At 42.9% G+C, this 23,275-nt stretch overlaps 1 protein-coding gene across 1 annotated transcript in view; it reads right to left on the bottom strand.

Annotated features, from left to right (window-relative positions):
- DRP2 (dystrophin related protein 2) overlaps positions 1-23,059 on the bottom strand; it is a 41,946-nt gene extending 18,887 nt beyond the window's left edge. Inside the window, 9 exon segments of the mRNA XM_043569584.1 lie at positions 799-877; positions 1,319-1,465; positions 1,852-2,120; positions 3,713-3,833; positions 5,263-5,419; positions 7,278-7,300; positions 7,302-7,442; positions 11,589-11,765; positions 22,673-23,059. Of these exon segments, the coding sequence (XP_043425519.1) occupies positions 799-877; positions 1,319-1,465; positions 1,852-2,120; positions 3,713-3,833; positions 5,263-5,419; positions 7,278-7,300; positions 7,302-7,442; positions 11,589-11,705 (1,054 nt within the window). The 5' untranslated portion in view covers positions 11,706-11,765; positions 22,673-23,059.
- Positions 23,060-23,275: the final 216 nt, after the last annotated feature.

Below are 23,275 nucleotides of genomic sequence, written 5' to 3'. Positions count from 1 at the left end.
CCTGCTACCCTTTTTGATCTCCCGCTTTCTCCTCTCCATATTACTTCTACACCTGCCTCCTTCCTGTTCCTCAGGCATGCCCTGCCTTGAGGTCCTTGAAGTTGCTGTTCCCTGTGCCTGGTGTGCTCTTCCCCCAATTATCCCCATGGCTCATTCCCTTGTCTCCTTGAGGTTTCTGTTCCGAGAGCTCTCAGTGAAGCCTTTTCTGACTACCCTATTCAAAATTGCAATGCCTCCCTCATTAAGTCCAGCACTGCCTTTTCATGCCTTCCCTGCTTTATGTTTTTTCCCACAGCACTTGTCACCAATTTACCTTATATAGATTTTACTTATTTGTTTATATTCTGGCTTCCCTTACTAGTGTAGAAGCTCTATAAGTCTAAAGACTTGTCTGTTTTGTTCTCACTGATGTAGCTCCAGTGCCTGGAACACTACCTGGCCCACATTAGGTCCTCAATAAATATTGTTGAAAATTTCAAGTTATTTAATATTCCCATAACCCTATGAGTTAGGTAATATTTTCTCTTCTTTTTTCATATGGGAAAATTGATGTTCAGAAAGGTTAAGCTATTTTCTTCAGGCTTGCACAACTATTAAGTCAAGGAGCAGTGGCTCAGATCCAGGTCTCTCTGATTTGAGACCCTGTCCTTTCTTCCACTATACTGCACTGCTTTATCCTTACTGCTTCTTGGATGCCAAGATATATTGGGCTCCTACCAGACCCCCAAGGGACATGAGTAGACTCTCTTGTAAGGTATCTGCGGTTCTGCTAAGTGAAGTCTAGTTTGTCTCACGTACAGGAGAGGAAATGCTGTGACCCAGGCCCAAAGTCCCGGTGGGCATCCTGGAGCTGCTTAAGCCTCTCACCAACTGACACCTATGGAAAGAGGCAGAGTGAATTCATTCCAGGTATTTAGTGTGAGATTTCCAGGCACCTCCAGAAATCTTTGTGAAGTCCTTCACAGGCTAACTCGTCTCTGGCTCTAGATCCTTCCATGATCACCTAACTCCTAGTGCTTCCACATCACTCCCAAGGGTCAGAGAAGAGCATTCTTAATTACAGGCCACAGTCACTTCTTATCTGACCCTAAATGCCCACATTTACACAGGCCCCTCTCAAATCTTCATTTCAATTACGTCCTGCAGCTTAGAGGTTGAGAAGACTGTTCCCTGGCCCCAAATGCTCTACTATTCTTTCCCCATGGAGGTCCCATCCCACTTTAATGCCCCTTCACTTTCTTTTGGCCAGAAGAAGATTCTCCCAAGCCTAGTTATATCAAAGCTCTTTCCATTGGCTCACTCCAGGCTTCTCTTCTACCTGTAGCTGTTTCCACCGAACATTGATCTGCTCCAGGGCGCGGGAATTCTCCATTGACAAGTGTACATCAGAAATGGCAAGTTGATGGGCCAGATCATTCACCAATTTCACTCCATCTTTCATAGGGGAGAATTCTTCTTTGAATATCTATAGAACCAGGACCCAAGTCCCACAGCAAAGAGAAAGTAGGTAAGAAGAACCATTAGTCATTCATCTCAACTCCTCCTTCTTCACCCAGACTTTTGTTTCAATAGCACAATCCAGGTGCTTGCTATTAGGCCATTTGGATGAAGGTGAGGGGGGCCACTGTCCTTATTCTCTTCATTTTTTACTCTCAGAAAACACCAGGGAAAGAGAAGACAGTAAAAGGACAGAGGAGACTCCAGCTAAACCAGCCCCAAAATCCAGCACATAAACTGGAAAAGGCTCAGTTACAACCTGGGACAACAATGAAGCTTCAGTAGCAGGGACATGGTCTGGGAGGAGTGTCAGGTTTCAGGGTGGACTTTAGCCAGGTTAGGGGGCCTGTATACCTTAAGAGCCTGGATGTGCTCAGGGAGTGAATCAATGAAGAGATCCCCAATGGGCTCCCAAGTGGCTCGGACTCCCTCAGCCTGGGTCAGAGTATTGCTTAATTCCTCCATTGCCCCTTGGATCTCCAACAGCTGCTCCAGAGTGTGCTCAATGTGGCGGTGCTGGTCGACACAGCGGGCTGTCAGCTTCTCCCATAGTTCACTGGCCACCGTTGCCTGCTTCCACACAAAGCGGCTAAGGTTCTGGATCCGCTGTCTGGGAGAAGTATCTGTAAGAGCAAGCAGGAAGCCAGGTCAGGCCAACCTGGCAGGGGCAGCCATGGAAAAGACAGAGGCAAAGATATACCTCTGTAAAATGTTTATGTGCCCCTATGTGTATATTTAGTTCTATGCGATTTATCACACATGTAGGTTCATGGATCCAACACCACAGTCAAGAGACCATGTTGTTACTTTCCACCTGCTAAGAGGATTTCTTCATATTCTTAAAAAAATGGGCAAGGTAAACAGTGAGTAAAATATTTTATTTTTTTAATCTTTTAAAAATGTTTTTATTTATTTTTGAGACAGAGACAGAGCATGAGCCGGGGAGGGGAAGAGAGAGAGGGAGACACAGAATCTGAAGCGGGCTCCAGGCTCTGAGCTGTCAGCACAGAGCCTGACGCAGGGCTCAAACTCACGGAGTGTGAGATCATGACCTGAGCTGAAGTTGGACGCTCAACCGACTGAGCCATCCAGGCACCCCAGTGAGTAAAATATTTTAAGAGGCACAGTGAGGCAAATCATCCAGAGTCCTATGCACATGACCCTGGAATGCCATTTTGCATTAGTGTCTGCTGCCCACTTCCATCCAAAGAAGGGAAGTATTTTATGCCTAGGAGAGGTTAGCAGAACTTTCCCAGCTTTTCTATCTAGGCTCCTAAATTGTAGGTTTCTTCATCCTCCCCTGGAACTCCCTTCAGAAGTAGATTCAGACCCCAAAACTCCAGGTTAATTGGAACTATCCTGCTCTCTTTTGAACTTGTCCTATCTGAGGCCCATTGGATAGTAAATTGACTAATAGCCTCCTACTGAGGGGCTGGAAGTAAATGGAGAGAGTCAACAGCTTTAACAAAGAGCTCAGTTAACAACAGATCCTTCCAGGCTATTCATAGCCAGTCTTGAAAGGTTGAGAACTCCTTCTGGAGAAGAGGGCTTGCTGGGCTACCCCAAGAATCCCACCCTGCTCCCTTATTTGAACCTAGACCAAGAGTGGCCTACTCTACTGAGGAAAGGGGCCAGAAGTCACCACAATAAAGACCCACAATAAATTTTCTCCTGAAATGTCATCACCTAACTTTTTAGATTTAAAAAAGATTTTTTATTGTCTCATTGATTAGAACATCACTGCATGTCTCTCTATGTTGGAATAAAGGAGTACACTTTTTATTTTATTTTATTTTATTTTATTTTATTTTATTTTATTTTATTTTATTTTTCTTTAAAGGAGTACGTTTTTAAAGGACATACTACTACTTTTATTCAGAGTCAGCTCAATGCATTTGAGTCTTTTGTTTTTTCTTTTTTATGTCTCATTAGAACGCCACACATGATGCTCCACATAGTCACATACAGCTTTGGGCCACCCATTGGTCTTCCCTGCTCCAGGTTCTGTTCTCTTTGCTTTTTCTTTTTTCTTTTTCTTTCTTTTTTTCTTTTGTTCTCTTTGCTTTTTCTTGCAGTGTAAACCTTGCTCCTTCCCAACTTTGGACTCTTAAGAGAAAATTATTCTCCTAGATAATAGCTGAGAAACTGAGTTTGGGGAAGGAAGGAAGGTGTTTAGCAGTTCAAGAAGAAGGTAAAAGAGAGGAAGACTACCCACCTTTGCTCTCAGAATGAGGCTCCTCTAATTCCTCAAATGGGTGCTGGGACAGGAAGGCCTGAGCTGACTCCAGAACAGAGTAGATATAAGGGCCCCGAGACTTGACATCTTCCATAAAGGCCTATGAAGTTTAGCAACATGGTCAACAGGGAAGTAAAGTCTTTCAACTGCTTCAAATTCTATTCTGCAATTGACAACCTTTCTTCTCCTTAGTGCAACTTGATCCTTTAGCATTATCATGCATCTTTGGGCTACCCAGACATAAAGAGCTGCAGTCCTCTCTATAAGCAGAAGAGTGACTCTGACATAGGGAGATCTATTTAGTAAGAAATGGGTCTGTATATGCCACAAGGTAGAGAGAAATGTAAGGATTTGGTGTTGAAAATCTTGGTTCTCTGGAAGACCCAGAAATTCCCCAGTAAGGGGCTTTAGAGAAATCAAAACCAGACAGGCAGGATTTATATCATAATTTTAATTAAAATTTTTGTCGAAATATAGAGAAGCGTACACAAATCAAAAGTGTACAGCTCGGTGAATTTCCATAAAGTAATTCCATGTCTGTAACCAGCACTGAGATCAAGAAACAGAACTCCACCAGCATCCCAGCAGGTATACTCAAGGGCCCCTTCTGGTCACTATATCACCCCTTCCCCTTAGGTAACCAGTATCCTGACTTGTAATACCACTGATTAGTCTTGCCCATTTTTGAACACTTTGCATAAATGGTATTATGCAGTATGTACTCTTTTTTTACCTGGCTTTTTTTCACTAAACATACTGTTTTTAAGAGTAATCCATGCTGTGGCATTCAGTTATAGTTTATTTTTTTGCTGTACTGTATTCCATTCTGTTTCCACTTTTTAAATTGGTATATAATTGACATAGAAGATTGTGTAAGTTTAAGATATACAACATATTGATTTGGTACATTTATATCGCAATGTGATTGCCATTGTAGTCTTAGCTAACACCTCTACCATGTCACATAATTATTTCTCCTACTGCATTCTGTATTCATTTTTAAGAAATATCTGTTGTTAATTTCTGATTATAAGAGGTAATATATGTCACAGAAATCTTAGAAACTTCAGAAAAGCATGAAGAAGAAAAATTAAAAAGAACTTTAATTTCATCACCTAGAGTTGACCATTGGGGGCTTTGTGATATAGTTCATTCTTATGTTTTCGTATGTGTGTATACATGTACACACGTCTATATTTGTTTTTGTACAACTGAGATCCACCTGTATATAGTTTTGTATCCTATGGTTTTTTTTTTCACTTAACATTATATTATGTTCATTTTTCCATGTCCCCACTGAAAATCAGGGCAGGATTTTAAGAGAGGTCAGTATTTGATGAAAGGGCCAGGGAGAAAAGGTTTGACTTACTCTGGTAGCAGGCTATCCAAAACCCAGTAAAACTGTATCCAGCCTCCTGTTACTTCAGATGTCTAAGCAGAGGTTAGGTGCTCATTTGTCAGAACACTGCAGAAAAGCTCCCTTCCCAGCTGAGAGGTGACACGCCACAGCCTCCATAGTTCAAACCTACCGCATGTGTCTCCTTCTCCTGTTGCACCAGAGCCACATCCCCTTGCAGGGGCAGCTGAGCTGACAATTCCTCATCTTTCTGGCTGAGCCAGTCAATAATCTCTTGGAGAGGGAGCTGAAGCTTCCCACTGTGGTCTGAGAAGGCCTCTAGGCGAGCACTGCACACAATGCAAAAGACCAGTGATTTTCAACCTTCTTTTTAAGTGTCAAAACACTTTTTCCCCAAACACTTACGTAGAACTTTAATATATATAAAACAGATTAAAGAGGAGCTGCTCTGGTTGAAGTAGGAGGAGGCCCAGAGCCCTCCATCTTACCCATCCACAGAGGTTCCCAATGTACCTTTGCATGGAGTACAGTATTAAAACCAATGGGTAGGTCCATGAGTGAGGAGGTGTGATAGTGTGGATATCAGCTAATTCAGTTGCTTGCCCAGCATCAAGCTGGGAAGGGGAGGAAACTGAACAAGGGCATTAGGGGTGACAGCTGTCTGGTTACCCTCTTGCCCTTGAGGAACTCAAACCATGCCAAACTACTCATCAACAGAGGCTTCTCAGAGCCTGACCTCTGAGTAGGAAGAGGATACAGTAAGTGAAAGGGCAAATGAGGTGACTGAACATGGGTGCTCCCTTGTGTGAGGACACATACAAATATACGTAGCCCAAGGGTCCCAAAGGATGACAGCACCAGAGGCTAGAGATTTGACATATGGAAGGAGAAAAATGCATACACTATAATCATCTCTGTAAGCCATCCCCCACAAATGAACCATGAGCTGAGGACCAAGTGGTAGGAAGCTAGAGGCCAGCCTAGGTACAGCTATCAAGCCCATTCCCCCTAGCTGACAATAATAACTATTCATTACTTCCCTTCTACCTGGACCAAACCTTTACCTAAGTCACTACTTCCACTAATTCTCAGAGCAGTGACCTTATGAGGTAGGTACTACTATTGCCTAAGAAGGTTAAGTAATTTGCCCAAGGTCACACAGTTAAATCACTGGTAGAGCTATGATTTGAACTCAGGTTTATTTGACCCCAGAGCCTGCATTCTTTCAACTTCTCTACACTGTCTCATTCCAGCCAAAGCCTACCAAAAGCCAGGGGTTTGGGCTTTGGTAATAGGGAGTAGAGAGGAAAAGTGTGGGGGTAGGTTATACAGAAGGGTAGGGAGAAGAGGGACAACTGATATAGGAATTGCCTTCATGCTCGTACAGATTTGCCTTCAGTTTGGGGAGGAATAAGTGGGATGATAACCAATGGATGGGAGTAGAAGACATAAAAGGATGGGAAAGAGAGCAGATAATATCTACTGAGATGGAGGAAGGACAGTCATGAGAAGAAAAGGAGGAAGGAGCACACATATCCTTCATTTATACATGAGTGCTTTTAAGTTCAGAAAGCATTTTCATATCTTATAAGAATCCTTACAACACTGTGAAGTAGTTAGGAAAGTTCCTTCACTCATTTTTGTTTTTGTTTAAAAAAAAAAAAGAGAGTAAAATTCAGATAACTTAAACCACGTATCCAAGGTGACACAACTACTTTAAAATGAAGCTCAGGGGGGCCTTGGGTGGCTAAGTCGGTTAAGCATGGGACTCTTGATATGGGCTCAGGTCATAATCTCAAGCTTCATGAGATCGAGCCTCTTGTGAAGCTCTGTGCTGACAGCGTGTAGCCTGCTTGAGATTCTCTCTCTCTCTCTCTCTCTCTCTCTCTCTCTCTGTCTCTCTCTCTCTCTCTCAAAATAAATAAATAAATAAATAAATAAATAAATGTTTAAAAAAAAAAAAAAACTTAGGCTCAAATCCAAGCCTCTTGACTTCTGACCCAGGGTCCTTTCCACGGTCCAGAGAAGGAAGTGGAGAAGTAGATGATGAAGCTGATGAGACGATGAGAAGTGGATGATGAGGCTGACACAGGCTGAGAGGAGAATGACAAGTTGAAGCAGCAAAAGGAGCCCAACACAGCCCCAGCCATTTGCCTAAGGCTCCTGTTTCTAGGGGCCAGGCCTTACCGGAGGTTGTGAGACTTTTTTTTTTATTTCATTCCAACACAGATTCATGGCTCGTGGTTCGAGGGGTCCAGCGGCACCAACAGACCCGTTGAATAGCTTTGGACTTAGGCAGGAAACTCCAGCACCATCCTGAGGAGGCGCAGGGGCAGTAGCAGCAACTCTAACCTGGACAGAAACATAGACATTCTGCAATCCCCAGAGTATGCCACACCCTGGTCTGCACCAAGCCAAGGATGGGACAAATGTGAATAAGGAGAGAGAAGCGCATGTCCCAGGGTATGTTTGGGGGTGGATTATTACTGTAAATTCTGCCAAGACTATTGCCCAGATGGGATTCTGGAAGTATTTTCCTTAGATAAGAGCAGCTCAGAATTGCCCAAACACTGGCAAACACAGCATTCAAGGTAAGCTGTAGGCTCAACCTTAGTGTCCCACACTGAAAAAGAAAAGAAAGCTGAGGGGATACCTCAAAAGATTCAGGGAGAGAGAGTAGACCAGCCAGGGAAAGATATCAGTAATAGATGTCCTACTTCTCAAATGAATCCAGGCCTTGGTGCCCCCTCTCCCTCTTCCCCACATGGATTTTCCACCAGTCGGAAAGCCTGGAAATAGTCCTAAAGAGTACTGTTCATCTTCCATGGGTTGAGAGAGAACTAAAGCCATATTTTTGACCCTGATCTCCAAAGGACGGTGACCAGAGTCAGCAGCCAAAAGGACCAGTCATAGATCCTACCAAAGGCTTCCCTTGAGCCCTAAAGCTCAGAGCCCATCACTTCTTCATCCTGCAGGGAATTACAAGGTTTGGGGGAATGAGGGTTGTGCTAAATAAGTTAGCCACCTCTAGCATACTGCCAGGACTGCCCAGCCAAAGGCAGAAGGGAATTGAGGGAAGGGGAGTATGGACGAGGAAATCTCAGCCTGTGCTGCTCAATCCCAGACTTGGGAAACCCACCTGTCTGCCCACCTGTATACCAGCTTGCCTTTTGTAGAAAGAACATAGTTCTGTTGGTGGATGAGACTCTTCTAGTCTCCCTTTCCCCCCAAACCATACTTCCTTCCCACACAAGACTCTTCCAACAATGTAAGAAAACAATCATCCCATTAAAACCACAGCTCACAGCCACACACTGAAAGGAAGTGAGGGAGCAACCAGGCTCAAGGGCAAAGTTCTGAAGTCAGTCACCCTATGTTCCCATGAGCTGACCCTACCTGTGCTGCCTGGGAACTCCACTGCAGGATTAGGCAGCTCCATGATTATCCTTCAGCTTGCTTCCAGAATCAGTGTCTGATGAGCCACAGGCAGAATCCTGACAGGCTCTAAGCAGGCTCCCTCAGGGAAGGCTGGCAGAGCTGAGCCAGGTCAGGAGGTGGGAGCTGTCACCCTGTTTGTTTACTGACTCCCCAGGAATCTAGAGGGGGCGGCTATGTCAGGGCTCAGCTGGTGAATCAGAGCTTTGTCCCTGGGGAATTCCAGCTCACTCCCATCTGAGCCCACCACACCGGGGCCAGGAAGGCCCTCCCAGGCTGGCAAGGATTGCGGGAGTGGAATTGGACATTCCATGGTGTTGAGGAAGGGTATGCAGAGGATAGTTTCTCTTGATTTATTTTCATTTTCTATGGAAGACACAAAGGACTCACTGCGTCCAGGCCCACCCCTCCCCTGAGGTGGAGTAAAGGATCAGACCACTTTGGTGACAAACCTCTGGTAAGCTATTTTCCCCAAGGCCTGGCAGAAGGATGGGCTTGGAAATAAGCCTTGTCTTTAACTAAGTAAGTGTCCTCAGAAGCAGTGAGGAATGTGTGTGGCACACCTGGGGACAGAGCCACGGGATGGCAGGATCAGGAAGTTGAACAGCAGAAGATTCATCTGAGCCCACTATGAAAACAAGGGGGTGCTCTACCTTACCTTTGAGAGGCAGAGAGGAGTGAAGGGAGAGTCATTATCCACCTCCTCAGACTTCTCACTGCACTCTAAGGTTAGGGGGAAATAGATTTTTCTATGGGCATCCCCCTGAACCTCTGCAGGGGAGGGAGAAGGCAAAATGGAACTCAGAAGCTCTGTACAGGGATCCAGTGCCAGAGAGGCTCCTGTGCCCTACTTGTGCTGTCCTGGGCCACTGGTCTGTGGGGGTAGGGTCCCTTCTGGAAGTGGTCACTCTTCTCTCTTTCCAGCAGACTTGCCTGGGGGAAAGGTTAACATTCCCAAGCTAGGCCCCCACTCTTCAGCACTGAGGGAAAACACTTCATTTTTACCAAAAAGTGTTCTGTTCCTATCCTCATTAATCTCCCACAGAGTCTTCTGGGCTTTCCACAGTTCCACATTGTTTCCATGCTGAGGCCCACCTACAGGAATAGTTGGAGCAGCTGCCTGACCCTTTCTGGGGGTCTGGGGTGGAGCCATTCTGGGTGGATGGGGGATGGCAGGGGATGGCAGGCCAAGAGCAGGCTCTAGTTCTGAGTCACAGCTTTGCTTATGCTGGGATAATTGGGCTCAAGCCAGTTTCACAGAATCCCCTAGACTGAGAGTTAGAAATGGCTCCTTGTAACTCAGCTACAACCAAGTTGTCCTGGTTCTGAGGGAAGTGCCCATGACGAACTTGGCTCCACCCATATTAGGTTTCATTCTCTTCAGACTTCTTCTTAGTTTCCTAAATCCTCACTTGGCCCCCTTACTATACTCCCTCACCCTGTTCTCCCCTCCGAGTCCCCCCTTACACTCACAAGTACCCCTAGCACAGCCAGGTACACAATAGGCAAATAATGAATAACAACATTTTTTGCTACCAATGGCCTTCTACTTCTGGCTTTTGTAGCCAAGATGTTTGTTTCTCACTCTACTCCCCAGAGGGCTCTCTCCTTATCTCTTGAAACTTTAAGACAAAGTCAGGGCCATAGGGAAGGGAGAGAAGAAAGGGGACAGTGGCAGAGGAGAGGGGTGGCTCTCACCATTCTCAATCACAAAATGAAGCCCTAGGTCCCTCTGTCTAGGTGGTAAAATTTGGAGGGGGTGGACAAATGTGCAGGGCAAGCCTTTTGGAAGGGCCCAGACTTCTCAATCCCTTGACCCTATGGCAGTCCCAGTCTGGGAAAGGGGTAGGTACACTGGGGAACTCTAAGTTGGCACTTGCCTGAGAATATGTTAGAGGCAGCAATTTCTCTCTGGTTAGATGTGGGAAGACAGCTCAGGAAGACCTGGATGTTATGCCTCTCTGGACTTTTCCTCATTATTCTCTTCAAAATGGACTCCCCAGCACCCACATTTTCCATCCCTGCTGCTGTTCTCCCTCCTTCCTTCCTCCCTTCCTCCCTGTATATTTAGCTGCTGTCTTCACCCCCAGCAGTGACTCAGCACCACAGCCCATCTGTGAGATACTAGGAGACATAGTACTTTTTCACACCCTTATGGCCTCTGGACCTCAAAGCATTGTAGGACAAGCCAAAATATGTTTATGCTTCCCCCTTGTCCAGTCAACTTTCCCATGGACCTCCCTCATTGTCAGTGAAGGGGGCTATCCTCTTGGGATTACTACCTCTCATACATCGTCTGCCCATCTACCAACATATATAGGCAGGAACACACAGTACCACCATTCCACTCCTAGGGGAGGAGAGAGAAAGGAGAGACAGCTATGAAGCTACAGGGATTCTGCCAGGAGCTGTAAGACTAAAGGCTTGAGAGGAAGAGCCCATGGAAGGAGAGAGAATATTCTTCAGGTGCAGAACATGAAGTATGACATAAAGAAGTTAAAGCAAAGGAAGATCATGCCTTGTCCTAGGTGATACCCTGAAGGGTTACACTCTTCTGGGACTTCCCTTGGGAGGTTAACATGAAACTAGTCTCCCTCAGCCATTCTTGGCCCTTTCACTTACCCAGACCAACACATTTCTTTGCCCCATGCCCCCTATAAAAGGCTTCAAGGGAGCTCCTCAGTGACTCACTTGATGGAGCATCTGACTCTTGATTTTGGCTCAGGTCATGATCTCACACTTTGTGGGTTCAAGCTTCACATTGAGCTCAGCACTGACACTGAGGAGTCTGCTTGGGATTCTCTCTCATTCCCTCTCTCTCTGCTCCTCCCCTGCCCCCACGTGGTGTCTCTCTCTCTTTCTCAAAATAAATAAACTTTATTTTTAAAAAAGCTTCATGACTGATAAGGGATGAGTCAGAAGGAGGTCCCATGCCCTCCAAACAGATTCATGTATATAGACAGTGTCCCATAGCCTTAGGAAGCATGGACACCCACAAGAACACACACAGATCCTGTGTCTACCCTTTCTCCACAGGACTTTCTTTTGCTATCAGCCTCTTACCTGAGGCTGGAGGCAGGTGCTACGGAGGCTGCTGCTGTTATGGAACTGGTCAGCTGCCCGCCATTCATGACATCGAGGGAGGGTGTAAGGGCATCCCTGCATGACCATAGGTTGCATCAGAACCAAGGCTCATGGGGGGAGAGAATGGGCAGTGCACCAACTGTTGACCATAAGCACCTGGAAAAGTAACAAGGACAGATTTAGAGTCAAGACCTAGAAAAGGCTTATGAACTCAACACTTACCCAAGGGTACCTTGACCAGTTATGTAAATAAGTATTAAAGCTTACTGGTCTACCCAATAGTTTTTCCCAGGCTACCGTGTACCATAAGAGGCTTTATTTAATTATTGACCAAATAAGTATTTATTGTTCATCTATTATGCTTTATGCTAGAGACACTAAGATGATTTGCTATCTGAGATCTCAGAGCCTGGGGAAGAGGGTCAGGGAGGTTGCAGGGTGGGAGGAGGCAGTCATATAAGCTCATAAAATGCTTATGTGGCAAGTGTTATAATCGAGATTTGACCAGAAGGCTTGGTGAGCACAGACTTGGGGACAAATAACTCTAAGAATGTGCAAAGATTTCAGAGAAATTGCATTTGAGATGACTCTCAAAGGACAAGTAGATGTTTGTGTATGCAGAGAAGGGGAGTAAGAGAGAAGGGTCTCCCCAGTGGAGGAATGTACCTCTGTAAAGGTGGATATCACAAAAAAGCATAGCATGTTCAGAGAACAGTAAGTTCCATTTGGCTAGAGTTTAGGAGGCTCAGAGATGAAAAAGACATGGTGCCTATCCCTGAGGAGTTCACACACAGAAAGAACAGACCTAGAAAAAAATCAAGTCATAAAGTGTTACTTGCATTAATGGTAGAAGTATTTATGGGATGGAGTGAAGGGATAGGTGAGGTGAGTTCTACCTGGTCAGGTCAGAAAAAGTCTCCCTAGAGGAAATACACTTGAGTTGAGCCATGAGAGAGAAATCAGATCGTCATTAGGCAGGAGAGATAAAAAAAAATAATAATTCCAAAAAGCACAAAATGAAATGTATGGTGTGACCAGAGTACAAGGTAGGTGCCTTGTGGGGAGCAGTAGACGAGTCTGAAAAATGAGGCTGTGGCCAGATTGGGTCATGCCTTGAATGACAAGCAGAGAATTCTAGGCTTTATCTTGTAGATAATAGGGAGGAACAGAAGATTTTAAGCAGGGGAGTGACTGGACCAGATTTGCATTTTAGAAAGAGCCCTCTGGCTGCCTTTTGGAGTGATTCTCCTAGGGGAAGAATCCATTAAAGAGCTGTTATAATAGGCAAGCAGTTGCAGGGAAGATGGAGCAGAGAGCATGGATTAAGAGATACACTGAAGAGGTAAAATACATTGGGTTCGGTGATCAATTGGATGTAAAGGGTGAAGGAAGTGAAGGAGTGAAAAGTTTCTAATTTGGGAGCTAGGTGGATAACGTTACCAACAGCAAGAGAGGGAAGACTGGAGGAGGAGCAAATTTGGTAGGGTGGGGGATGAAGGCAGTGTTCCATAATAAGCTATGCTTGGGCAGTGTTCCATAATAAGCCATGCTTCAGACATATTCAGCTTTAGATGTCAGGAGCTAAGCTGAGAACAGGAAGATATGAGTGAAAAAGTTAGATGTACACAAGGAATGTACACAAGTGTGATGAGAATGGGTAACAAAGACAATGCTTGGAACTGCTAAAAGTCCTATCTTTTAGTGTTGGGCAAAGACATGAAAACCCTGATCAAAAGGGCAGGACATAAGCATCTTTGATTCCTGAGGTTGATGATTAAATAGCCACCATTTTTAGTCTCTATTTCAGTGGTTCCCAACATTTTAGGTTTAAGGGCCCCTTCTTAAGAAAGATTAAAAAAAGAATCTCACTTCACCCACTCATACCTACAATAGTAGCTATACTTTTAGCACTTACAGAGTAAGAAAAAGCACTTATACATTTAAAGATCTGTGGACTCTTGCATTGAGTGCCCTTCCCTCCTCCTCAGGGGCCCATGGTCCAAGATTGGGGACTGTTACAGATCACAAAGATGCAAGAATTTAAGGTCAAAAGGACACTTAATTGTAGTCAAAGTCTCTAGAGATTACACAGCTATATAGCTCCTCATGCCCAAAGAGATTCTCCAAAGAATGGTTGAAAATATGGCTCCCCTCTCATCTGACACCGACAGAAAACAGATAAAACAACAGATAAAAAATAATTACTATAGATGTGTCACAAGCATGAAGGTTACAAAATGCTTGCTTTCAGACCTCTTTTTATATCAACATTTTTATTTTTGCTGATTACACAAATAATGCATATTCTTTACAGAAAAACTGGAAAATACAAAAAACATCATAAGGATGAAAATAAAATAACCTATAACACTACCACCCAGAAATAACTAATAGGTATGAAGCCTCATAGTAGTTTTTCTATGAAAAAATATATCCATACATATCCAATTGCCATCATATGATATATATCATTTTGAATTGTGCTTTTTTCATTTATCATTTATATCATGATCATTTAAAAATTTTTTATGTTTATTTATTCTTTTTTTAATGTTTATTTATTTTTGAGACACAGAGAGACAGAACATGAACAGGGGAGGGTCAGAGAGAGAGGGAGACACAGAATCTGTAGCAGGCTCCAGGCTCTGAGCTGTCAGCACATAGCCCAACAGGGGGCTCGAACTCACAGACCGTGAGATCATGACCTGAGCCGAAGTCGGAAGCTCAACTGACTGAGCCACCCAGGCGCTCCAATGTTTATTTATTCTTGAGAGAGAGAGAGAGAGACAGACAGAGTGTAAGCAGGGGAGGGGCAGAGAGAGAGGGAGACACAGAATCTGAAGCAGGGTCCAGGCTCCAAGCTCTCAGCACAGAGCCCGATGAGGGTCTTGAACCCATGAATGGTGAGTTCATGACCTGAGCCGAAGTTGGATGCTTAACAGACTGAGCCACCCAGATGCCCTTATATCATGATCATTTTAGAATGTCACTATTCCTCTAAAACATGATTTCTAATGACTGCAAAGGTGATAGAGCACTATGGTTGAGGCCATGGGCTTTGGCATCATACAGACCTAAATTCAGATCCACACTATTCAACTAAATAGCAGTGTGGCCTGGGATGAGTTAACCTCTCTCTGAGCTTCGGTATTCCCATCTGCAAGATGGAGATGACAATGATATTGCCGTCATAGTTATTCTAATTATTAAAATTAATAATGTATTTAAATAACTTAGTAGAGTCCCTGGCAATAGTACACTGCTCAATAAATGTTAGCTGTAATCATTGTATCCTATTCAATTGAATGGATATACCATAATTTTAATCATTAGACACAAGTCACACTGCAATGAACAGCCTTATGCTTATTTGTGATTCTTTCCTTAGGATATTTTCCTAGAAGGAAAACTTCCTGGACCAAAGGGTATGAACAATTTCAGGTTTGTGATGCATACTTCTAAATTGTCCTAGAAAAAAATAGATCACTTTATACTAATACCAGCAATGGATGAGAGTGCAGTTTCCCAGCATACTTGCCAACAGTGAGTATTCTTATTTTTAAAAAATCTTTGCCAATTTTTTAAGAGAAGATGGCATCTTAAGGAGTACTCCATATTTCATTAATTACTAAAGATGCTTAACTTTTTTCCTATACTTTTAGTGGCCAGTTCTATTTCTTCTTTCATGAACTATCTTTGTCTCTTTTGAGGTTCACCTGTCTGCAGATTAACTTCCTTCCTTCTTATTCCTCTTCTGACCTGATATCAGGTTGATGCTTCACAAAACAAAAATAAAACAAACACAGGAGTCAGAGAATTCAGATAGTCTAATCCCAGTATAGGCAGAGAAGGAATAAACTCCTTCTAGTCCTACCTTGACTATCCTCTGCTGTTTCCAGACTTTGCCACTTGTGACCTCAAGTCATTTCACCTCTCTAGATCTTGGTTTGCTAACCTGTAAAACATTAATGTTTAAGAGTTGTCAAACATTGGGGTGCCTGGGTGGCTCAGTCAGTTGAGCATCTGACTCTTGGTTTCAGCTCAGGTCATAATCTCACGGTTTTTGGGTTTGAGTACTGCATCATCAGGCTTTGCACTGGTGGTATGGAGCCTGCTTGGGATTCTCTCTGCCCTCTCCCCTGCTTGTGCTCTCCGTCTCTCTCTCTCTCTCTCTCTCTCTCTCTCTCTCTCTCAAAATAAATAAATTTTTAAAAATAAAAAAAAGTTGTCACACATCAAAATGCTAGCATTCCCTTAAAAAAAAAAAGAAAATGCTAGCACCCCCTGTACTTGTATAACATGCTTTTGTAGCCTGCTATTGTCTTTCTTGATCCTTAATGCAACCTGGTAAGGATGGCCCAGGAAGGATTATGATCCTATTTGAGAGATTAAGATGCTGAGACACAAGTGAACCAGGGCACCTGACTCCTGACTAGTGCTCTTTGTTCTGCACAAAGATTCTTATTTCTGCCTATTTGTCTTCATGATGTCCCACATTACCACCTGTACTTACTGATTCTCTTCCTATTTTTCTTTTTAATTTGCAGAGGCTGTGAGGAATTGGAGAGGAATCTTAGTCCCCAGATGGTCAAGTGTAGGAAATAAGACACATTTTTTTAAAGTATAACTTAAGGGAAAAAATGATTCATACCTTATGTGGGACACAGAAATCATGTCTTGAGAGGTCACAGAGGAAGAAGTGTTCGCCTTAAGTTGGAGGGATTTAGGACGTATTTATGGAAGAGATGGTTTTGAGCTAAGGTGATTTGTACACATGGAGTAGTGTGAAGGATGCTTTGGGGGTGGAACTGACTCTTCTGTGCTCTCCCCTAGGGATCCTGCTAGATACCAAATTGTGGCTTTTTGCTACTAGGAATGCTCTTCTTGGTTTTCAAAACCACACATACACCCTTTCAGGAAGATTAAGATGGGAGAAATTATTTCTCTTGGGCAGAGATAAAAGCTTTAAAAACATATGGGAAATACAAGGATTCCAACATGAAAGTAAAATTATTGGCTCATGGAAGATAAGATCCATGCCTGATATTTATTTATATCCCACATATTTTTTAAGACAGTGCCGGGTACATTCACTCAGTGAATGTTTCCTGACTTGATTTATGGAATTAAACTCCAATTAGGTAAGCATACAGGTTCTCAACTTTGTAGGTACAAATCCCAGGAGGCATGAAGAAAAATGCTTTGGATACACATATTTATTTGTATTTTGTGTAAAATGATGTATACAGAATGCTAGCATTTGAAGCAAGCCTTGAAATATCCAAAAAAAAAAAAAAATGCAAACAACCTAAATGTCCATTACTAGGGGACTAGTTAAATAAATAATGGCATATCCATATAATGGAATTCTATACAGCTGTTAAAAACATAATTAAGAACTCTTTATGTGCCAAAATGGAATAATCTCTTGGGACATAATTTTAAGTAAAAAGAAAAGTAGAAAAAAATAAGGTAATTAGTTTACATTTGTGTAAAACCAAAAGAAAAATATGTGCTTATGTATGCAAAAAATTATATGCAATAAAAGTATACAAAAGAATCTGTTAATATTGATTGCTTTTGGAGAAGGGAGACAGATGGCTACTAGACAGGGGTGGGAGAATTCCCTCCGTTCCTGTGGGATTTTCTCTCAGTTTTAAAAACATACCTGCAGAAAATACATAAAGCATATGTATAAAATATATAGAATTATTAGAAAGTAAATTCCCATATATTCACTGCTTGGGTTGAAAAATAGAATAATTACCCACACCCACAAAAGCCCACCAACAAGAGATGTAGTTTTTACTGAATATCCTTTTGTACCATGTCAATATATTAGCTATTTAACAGCTACTTCCTCCCTCCCTTCCCCACTCCTCACCAAAATGTCATGGACTTCTTCAACTGTTTTATGTAATCATTAGTGTCACAGTTTTTCCATAGCCCAAATAAATAATAACAGTTAAAACTTATTGTATTCCATGTTTTACATAATTAACTAATCAGTCTACATACACCAAGTTCTTTAATCTTCACAATAACCCTATTAAGTGGTTTCTATTGTTTCCATTGTGCAGCTAAGAACACAGAGGAACAGAGGCAGTAAGTAAGTGCTTCAGAGTGATATTGTGAATATGCGGTGAGAAGCTGGGATTTGTATCCAGGCAGGTGTGTCCAAGAATACAAATTCGTCACTGTTACACTATTCTGCCTCTGTATTCTAGAACACGGGCCCTGAGGCATTGTAGTCACTAACCTTAGCAAGCAGAGATTTTTTTGGCTATGGGCCACCAGATGGGAGCCCAAGAACTGACTCACTCATGCCTTACTCAGGCAAAGATACAAGCAGCTTAGAGAAGGCAGTGAGTCTGAGGTCTGGGGTACCACCCAGCTGGCAAACCCTACGGAATATTTACATGACTTTCCTAGGACATCTGAGAAGTAAAATTCTGGTCAACTGTCCTAGCTTCTGAGCTTCTCCAGTGCCTTAGAACTCAGTAAATTTTTTTTAATGAATCAATAAGTTCTTTCTGCCTATAAAACTAGAGAAGTCGAGGAACCTATCCTAGAGGAATACTTGCAGAAATGGATGAGGGTAGCTGCTGCAGCATTGTTTGCAATAGCAAAACTCTGTAATCGACTCAAATGTCTATTAACAGGGGACTGGTTAAGTGGACTGTGTCAGAGAGGTGGCACAGCACGACAGATAATGGTGTGGGCTCTGAGCCAGGACATTCAGGTTTGCATCCTGGCTCCACTATTTATCAGCACAGATTTGGATAAGCTCCCTGACCTTATTGTGCTTCAATTCCTGCACCTGTAGAATAGGGATAACAAAGAGGCCTACCTTGTAGCCTTGTTACAAGGAGTTAATTCATAGTTTCTGATACCTAGTAAGTATTCAAATCTTACCTATTATTGGAGCCACTCACAAAATGAAATATTATACAGCTGTTAAAAATAAATAGGTGGATCTATATACACTGATTTGAACAGACATTGAAGATATATATTTTAGATAAAATAAGTTAGGAATAATATGTCTAATAGAACAACAATTATGCAAAAAGCTTTTGTAAAAAATCTACATGTGTATATGCATAGAAAGAAAGCCTGCAAGGATACACAAAACTGTTCAGTAACATTACTCTGGAGAGTTGTGTGAGGGAGAGTCTCCCTTTGATTTATATACTTTGTGTATGTATATATATGTACACACACAACTATGTATGTATATATATATATATAAACATACATGTACATATAAATGTATGTATTTTATAACAAGCATTTATTATTCTTGGAAGAAAAATAAATAGGGAAGACTTCTAAATCATGAGAGGCTTGGAAAAAAACAGAGCAGGGGGATGAAGACCCCCTTCCCATGGGCTATAGATTCCTCTGTCCAACCCAAACTAACATGAAATGATGGCCCCCCCTCTCTCACAGCACTTTCTACCTGACAGCATGGCACTAAGAGAGAAGACACACATTTAATTGGTACTGAACCTTGTTATCTGTTCCTAAAATAATTATTGCAATGTAGCCAAAAACTGAGGTTTTGCTTCAGATGCTCTCACTTAATGAATAAATCATGGAGCCTCAGCTTGTCAAACTGGAAGGAATCTTAGAGATTATCTATACCAACCCCCTCATTTACACACAGAAACAAGGACATGTGTTCCTGAGAAGTTAGCTGTCAAGAAATTTCGAGAAATGGAGTTTATTTTCCAGTGAAAAGAATCAGAGATGCATCCCCATGGGGAGCATTTTATTCTAAGGCCAATTAATGCAATACATCTGAAACCTTGATACACTGCTGGTGGGAGTATAAGTTAGTAAACCATTTTGCAGAGCAATTTGACGATATCTCCCAAAGGTGAAGATTCTCACACCCTGTGATGGAATGATTCTCTTCTAGATATATACACAATAGCAATAGTCACATAAGAATATCTACAAATGAATGATCATAATAGCCCTGTGAGCCAAAACCTGGAAATAGCCTAAATGTCCATAAACAGCAGAATGGATAAATAAATCAAGGCATATTTATTAAATGGCATGTTATACGATAGTGAAAAAAATAAGTGACCTAGAGTCACATGTCACAACATGGATGATTTGTAACTATAACACTGAATTTTTAAAAATTGGACAAGAATACGTACCATTGATATAAAATTTTAAAACATGAAAAGAAGTGGTGTGTGCTGTTTAAAGACACATACATATGTAGCAAAAGTATAAATAAATGCATAAGAATCATAAACACCAAATCTAGGAGAGTGGTTACTCTGGAGGGAGCTTTAATCATAGAAGGATAGACAAAGGGTTTCAACTCTACTGGTGATGCTTTTTCTTAAGCTGGGTGATGCGTATTCTGATTTTCATTATATTATTCTTTATATCTTTTTGAGTGTATAAAGATTTTCACAATACATTGTTTGAAACAACGCAACAAATCTCATGCTGAAAAACATTCACTTTTCAGATATAACAAAATACTAAAAAAATGTATAAGATACAAATGCTGTACTCCAAATGACAGGATTATTCCTTAAAGCTGTTTGATTTTCCTGGGACTAGTGTCACAGGAGGGAACCTGCTAGAAAAGGAGCAATGGACTGATAATCAGGAGATAAGGGCCCCACTCTTTCAGATACTTATCAGCTATGGAAAGGGGAACAATTTGATTAACCTCTCAATTTTTTTCACATTTAAAAATGCTGTGTTAGACTAGATTATCTTACACATTTTTTCCATGTGACAATTTCTTCCAGCTTTTTTATTTGTTTGTTTGTTTGTTTGTTTGTTTTGAGAGCAGTTCTCAAAACTGTGTCTGTAGGATGCTAAAGTGTTTTCCATGTAGAAAACTGTTCCCTGGTCAAATCAGTTTGGGATATACCAGGTTAAACAAAATTAAAGAGATTTATTTATGGCACTATATCTCAGAGCTTTGAATATGCGTCCATACATTGTGACTCTAAGCAGAGAACTCTGTTATGAAGCATTTTCAACAAATTATAACAAGCATTTATTTTTCTTGGAAGAAAAATAAATAGGGAAGACTTCTAAATCATGAGAGGCTTGGAAAAAAACAGAGCAGGGGGAAGAAGACCCCCCACAGAATGCACCCCCCCCCACTACTACCACCACCGCTCCTTACTTTAAAACACAATCTATTAACATTCTCTCAGAACAGTGTTCTATGAGACATCAGTTTGGTAAATGCTGTCCTAGAAGGATTTGTCTCACTTGCTATCTCTGTTGCCAGTGTGTGTTCAGAATCCTTTATAAGGGAGGAATGTGGTTTGATGGTATAGCTTTCCATACAGTGGGTTTCTTTTGGGTGAGTGTCCCTGGCAAGTTTAGAAGGATATCTTCTTGGGCTTCATTAGTGAGAGCCTAATCCTATCTGGCACTCTGGTAGATTTAACATCAGAAACTTCTGGGTATCTATATTGAGAAGTGCTGCATCACTGACACACTCTGTACATCTGGCTCTTGGGCCTTTGTTAAGTTTTCTGCTTCTGGCCATGCTCTCCTCCTTTGGGTGATTTTGGAACTGAAGGATGCTCTGGGCCGGAGCTGAGAGATACTTGGCAAGAGCAGAATGCCTGGGGGAACAACTGTCATAGGAAGAGGGACCTTTTCCATATGTCTTCTTCCCCCAGCAAGAGTTTGCAGGAAGCAGGACTGCAGGGCAGAGGCTAACTCACCCAGCAAAAGAGGGGCTTGGTCTTCTCTCAGGGACAGGATACTTATCAATTTCACCTGCAGTATTTCCATTTCCTGGAGGGTTTCCTTGAGGCTCCAAAGTTCTCTGGAACCATCCCCCCACCCAAATCCCACAGAGCAAATCTTCTGAGATTTGTGGTTCCCACAGGGCCTTTTAAAAGGTGTTTTACCTGAGGGCCTTTAATCTAGAAACAAGGGTGCCTTTGGAAAAGCCAGGAACTAAGGTGAACTAGAAATAGAGGTGTTTTTTTAAGGCTTTAGTTCTTTTGAACAATCACAAAGAAAACATAAGAGGAAAGTATGTTCTTTTCCATTCAGCATGCACCATGCTCTCAGTGGAAACAGGCAGCTACCACTGCCATCCCTCCTTCTCTATTCCACTCCACCCAAGCCCAGCCCAGCTACCTGCTTGGACCCAACACCCATGAGGCCTAGCTCCACCTGCCTACCAAAGGCAGGACAAACTTTAACTACCCACACAGTCTCAAGCCCACTTACCAGGCTTGGACACTGGACCTTGTGCCAGGAAAGGTGAGGAGACCAGAAGGAACAAGGTGTTTGACTCCAAGAGATGTAAACCCCATTTCAAAGCACACCAAGCTATGCTCTCAGAAGTGGAGAGGTACCCTCCTGATTGCAGGAGTTAGAAAGGCAACCAAGGGAAGAAGCAAAGGACAAAATCCAACAGGGAAGATAAATTTAACCACGAAGGAAGGGCAGATATCAGGACGTGCCTTCAGCACCAGGCTCCTAAATCAGAGCCCAGTTTACTCCAGGGTAGCACTCCTGTGTCCTGTCTGCTGACCAGACATTCATTTACTCAGGGAACCCGCTCTGAGGTCCCACATTTCCTCTCTCCTCCCTTTTCAATCAATGCTCTCCACACCCCTTCCCTTCCCTCCCACCAGGAAATGCACCCTTGGACAAAAGGCATGTCATTGAGAACAAACATAAATGAACAAACAAACAAACAAATAAATAATACCCTTCTCCCTCTCTAAGAAGCAAACCGTGGACCTTCCTCTTATTCATTACTTGCACACATTGGCTTGTGTTTCTGTGCCAGGGCACCTTTTCTCTCCCCTCTGAATCCAAGCAGTAGCTACTTCATTGTGGGCATTTTTAAAAGCAAGTTTTCCCCCAAAGGCACATGCAGGAAGCAGGCAGGCACGCACACACACACATACACACAAACACACACACACACACACGCTTACACACACGCACACAGAGTCCTCTGGAGCTTCCCTTCCCTCAATCATTTCCTCTCAGTCAGCCTGAAAAGGGCGAGGCTGGGGAATCATTTCTCTGTGGCCTACCTTCTGATTCCTTCGGGTCTGAGGAGCAGGCTGCAACTGGGAGCTGGGAGGCTGGCGCTGGGCTGCCTCTGTGAATCAGCAAAGAAGTCCCTGAGACAGGGATGCCGACAGCTGCTGTATGCACACTCTCCCTCTGTCTCTCCCACCTTCCTGCCCTCTTCTCTTTCTCCTCCTCCTCCTCCCCTCTCAGAGCCGCTCTGTGTTGCTATGCAATCACATCAGGACTAACAGCATCATTCCGACCTCCGGCAAAGATACCCTTGACTGGGCAGAATGCAGAAAGAGCAAGGACAGTTTTGTAAAACTACCAGAGCCTTAGCGGCTCTCGGAGATTTCAATTCATTAGAAGCAGAGGAGGAAAGCGGAAGAGGCTGAGGCAAAGGGGGAGAGGGGGAGAGGCTTCCACTGGGGAGGAGGAGACAAAAGAGGCCTGGAGATCAATACAAGCTGCTGAGTTAGGAGCCTGGGCCCCAACTTCCACAGATCTAGCCCAGATCCAAAGCCAACTTCAGAGCCAGCAGCTGGCAGTGTCCCTCAGTAGCCAGTCCAGGATTCAACTTCTGTGTTGGAGGTTGAAACACTCTGCTCTAGAATCGTCACTGG

The sequence above is a fragment of the Prionailurus bengalensis genome, chromosome X (assembly GCF_016509475.1).
Source record: "Prionailurus bengalensis isolate Pbe53 chromosome X, Fcat_Pben_1.1_paternal_pri, whole genome shotgun sequence".
In the NCBI taxonomy this organism is placed as follows: Eukaryota; Metazoa; Chordata; class Mammalia; order Carnivora; family Felidae; genus Prionailurus; species Prionailurus bengalensis.
The sequence above is the reverse complement of the archived record's forward strand: the minus strand, read 5'-3'. Positions and strand labels throughout refer to the sequence as shown.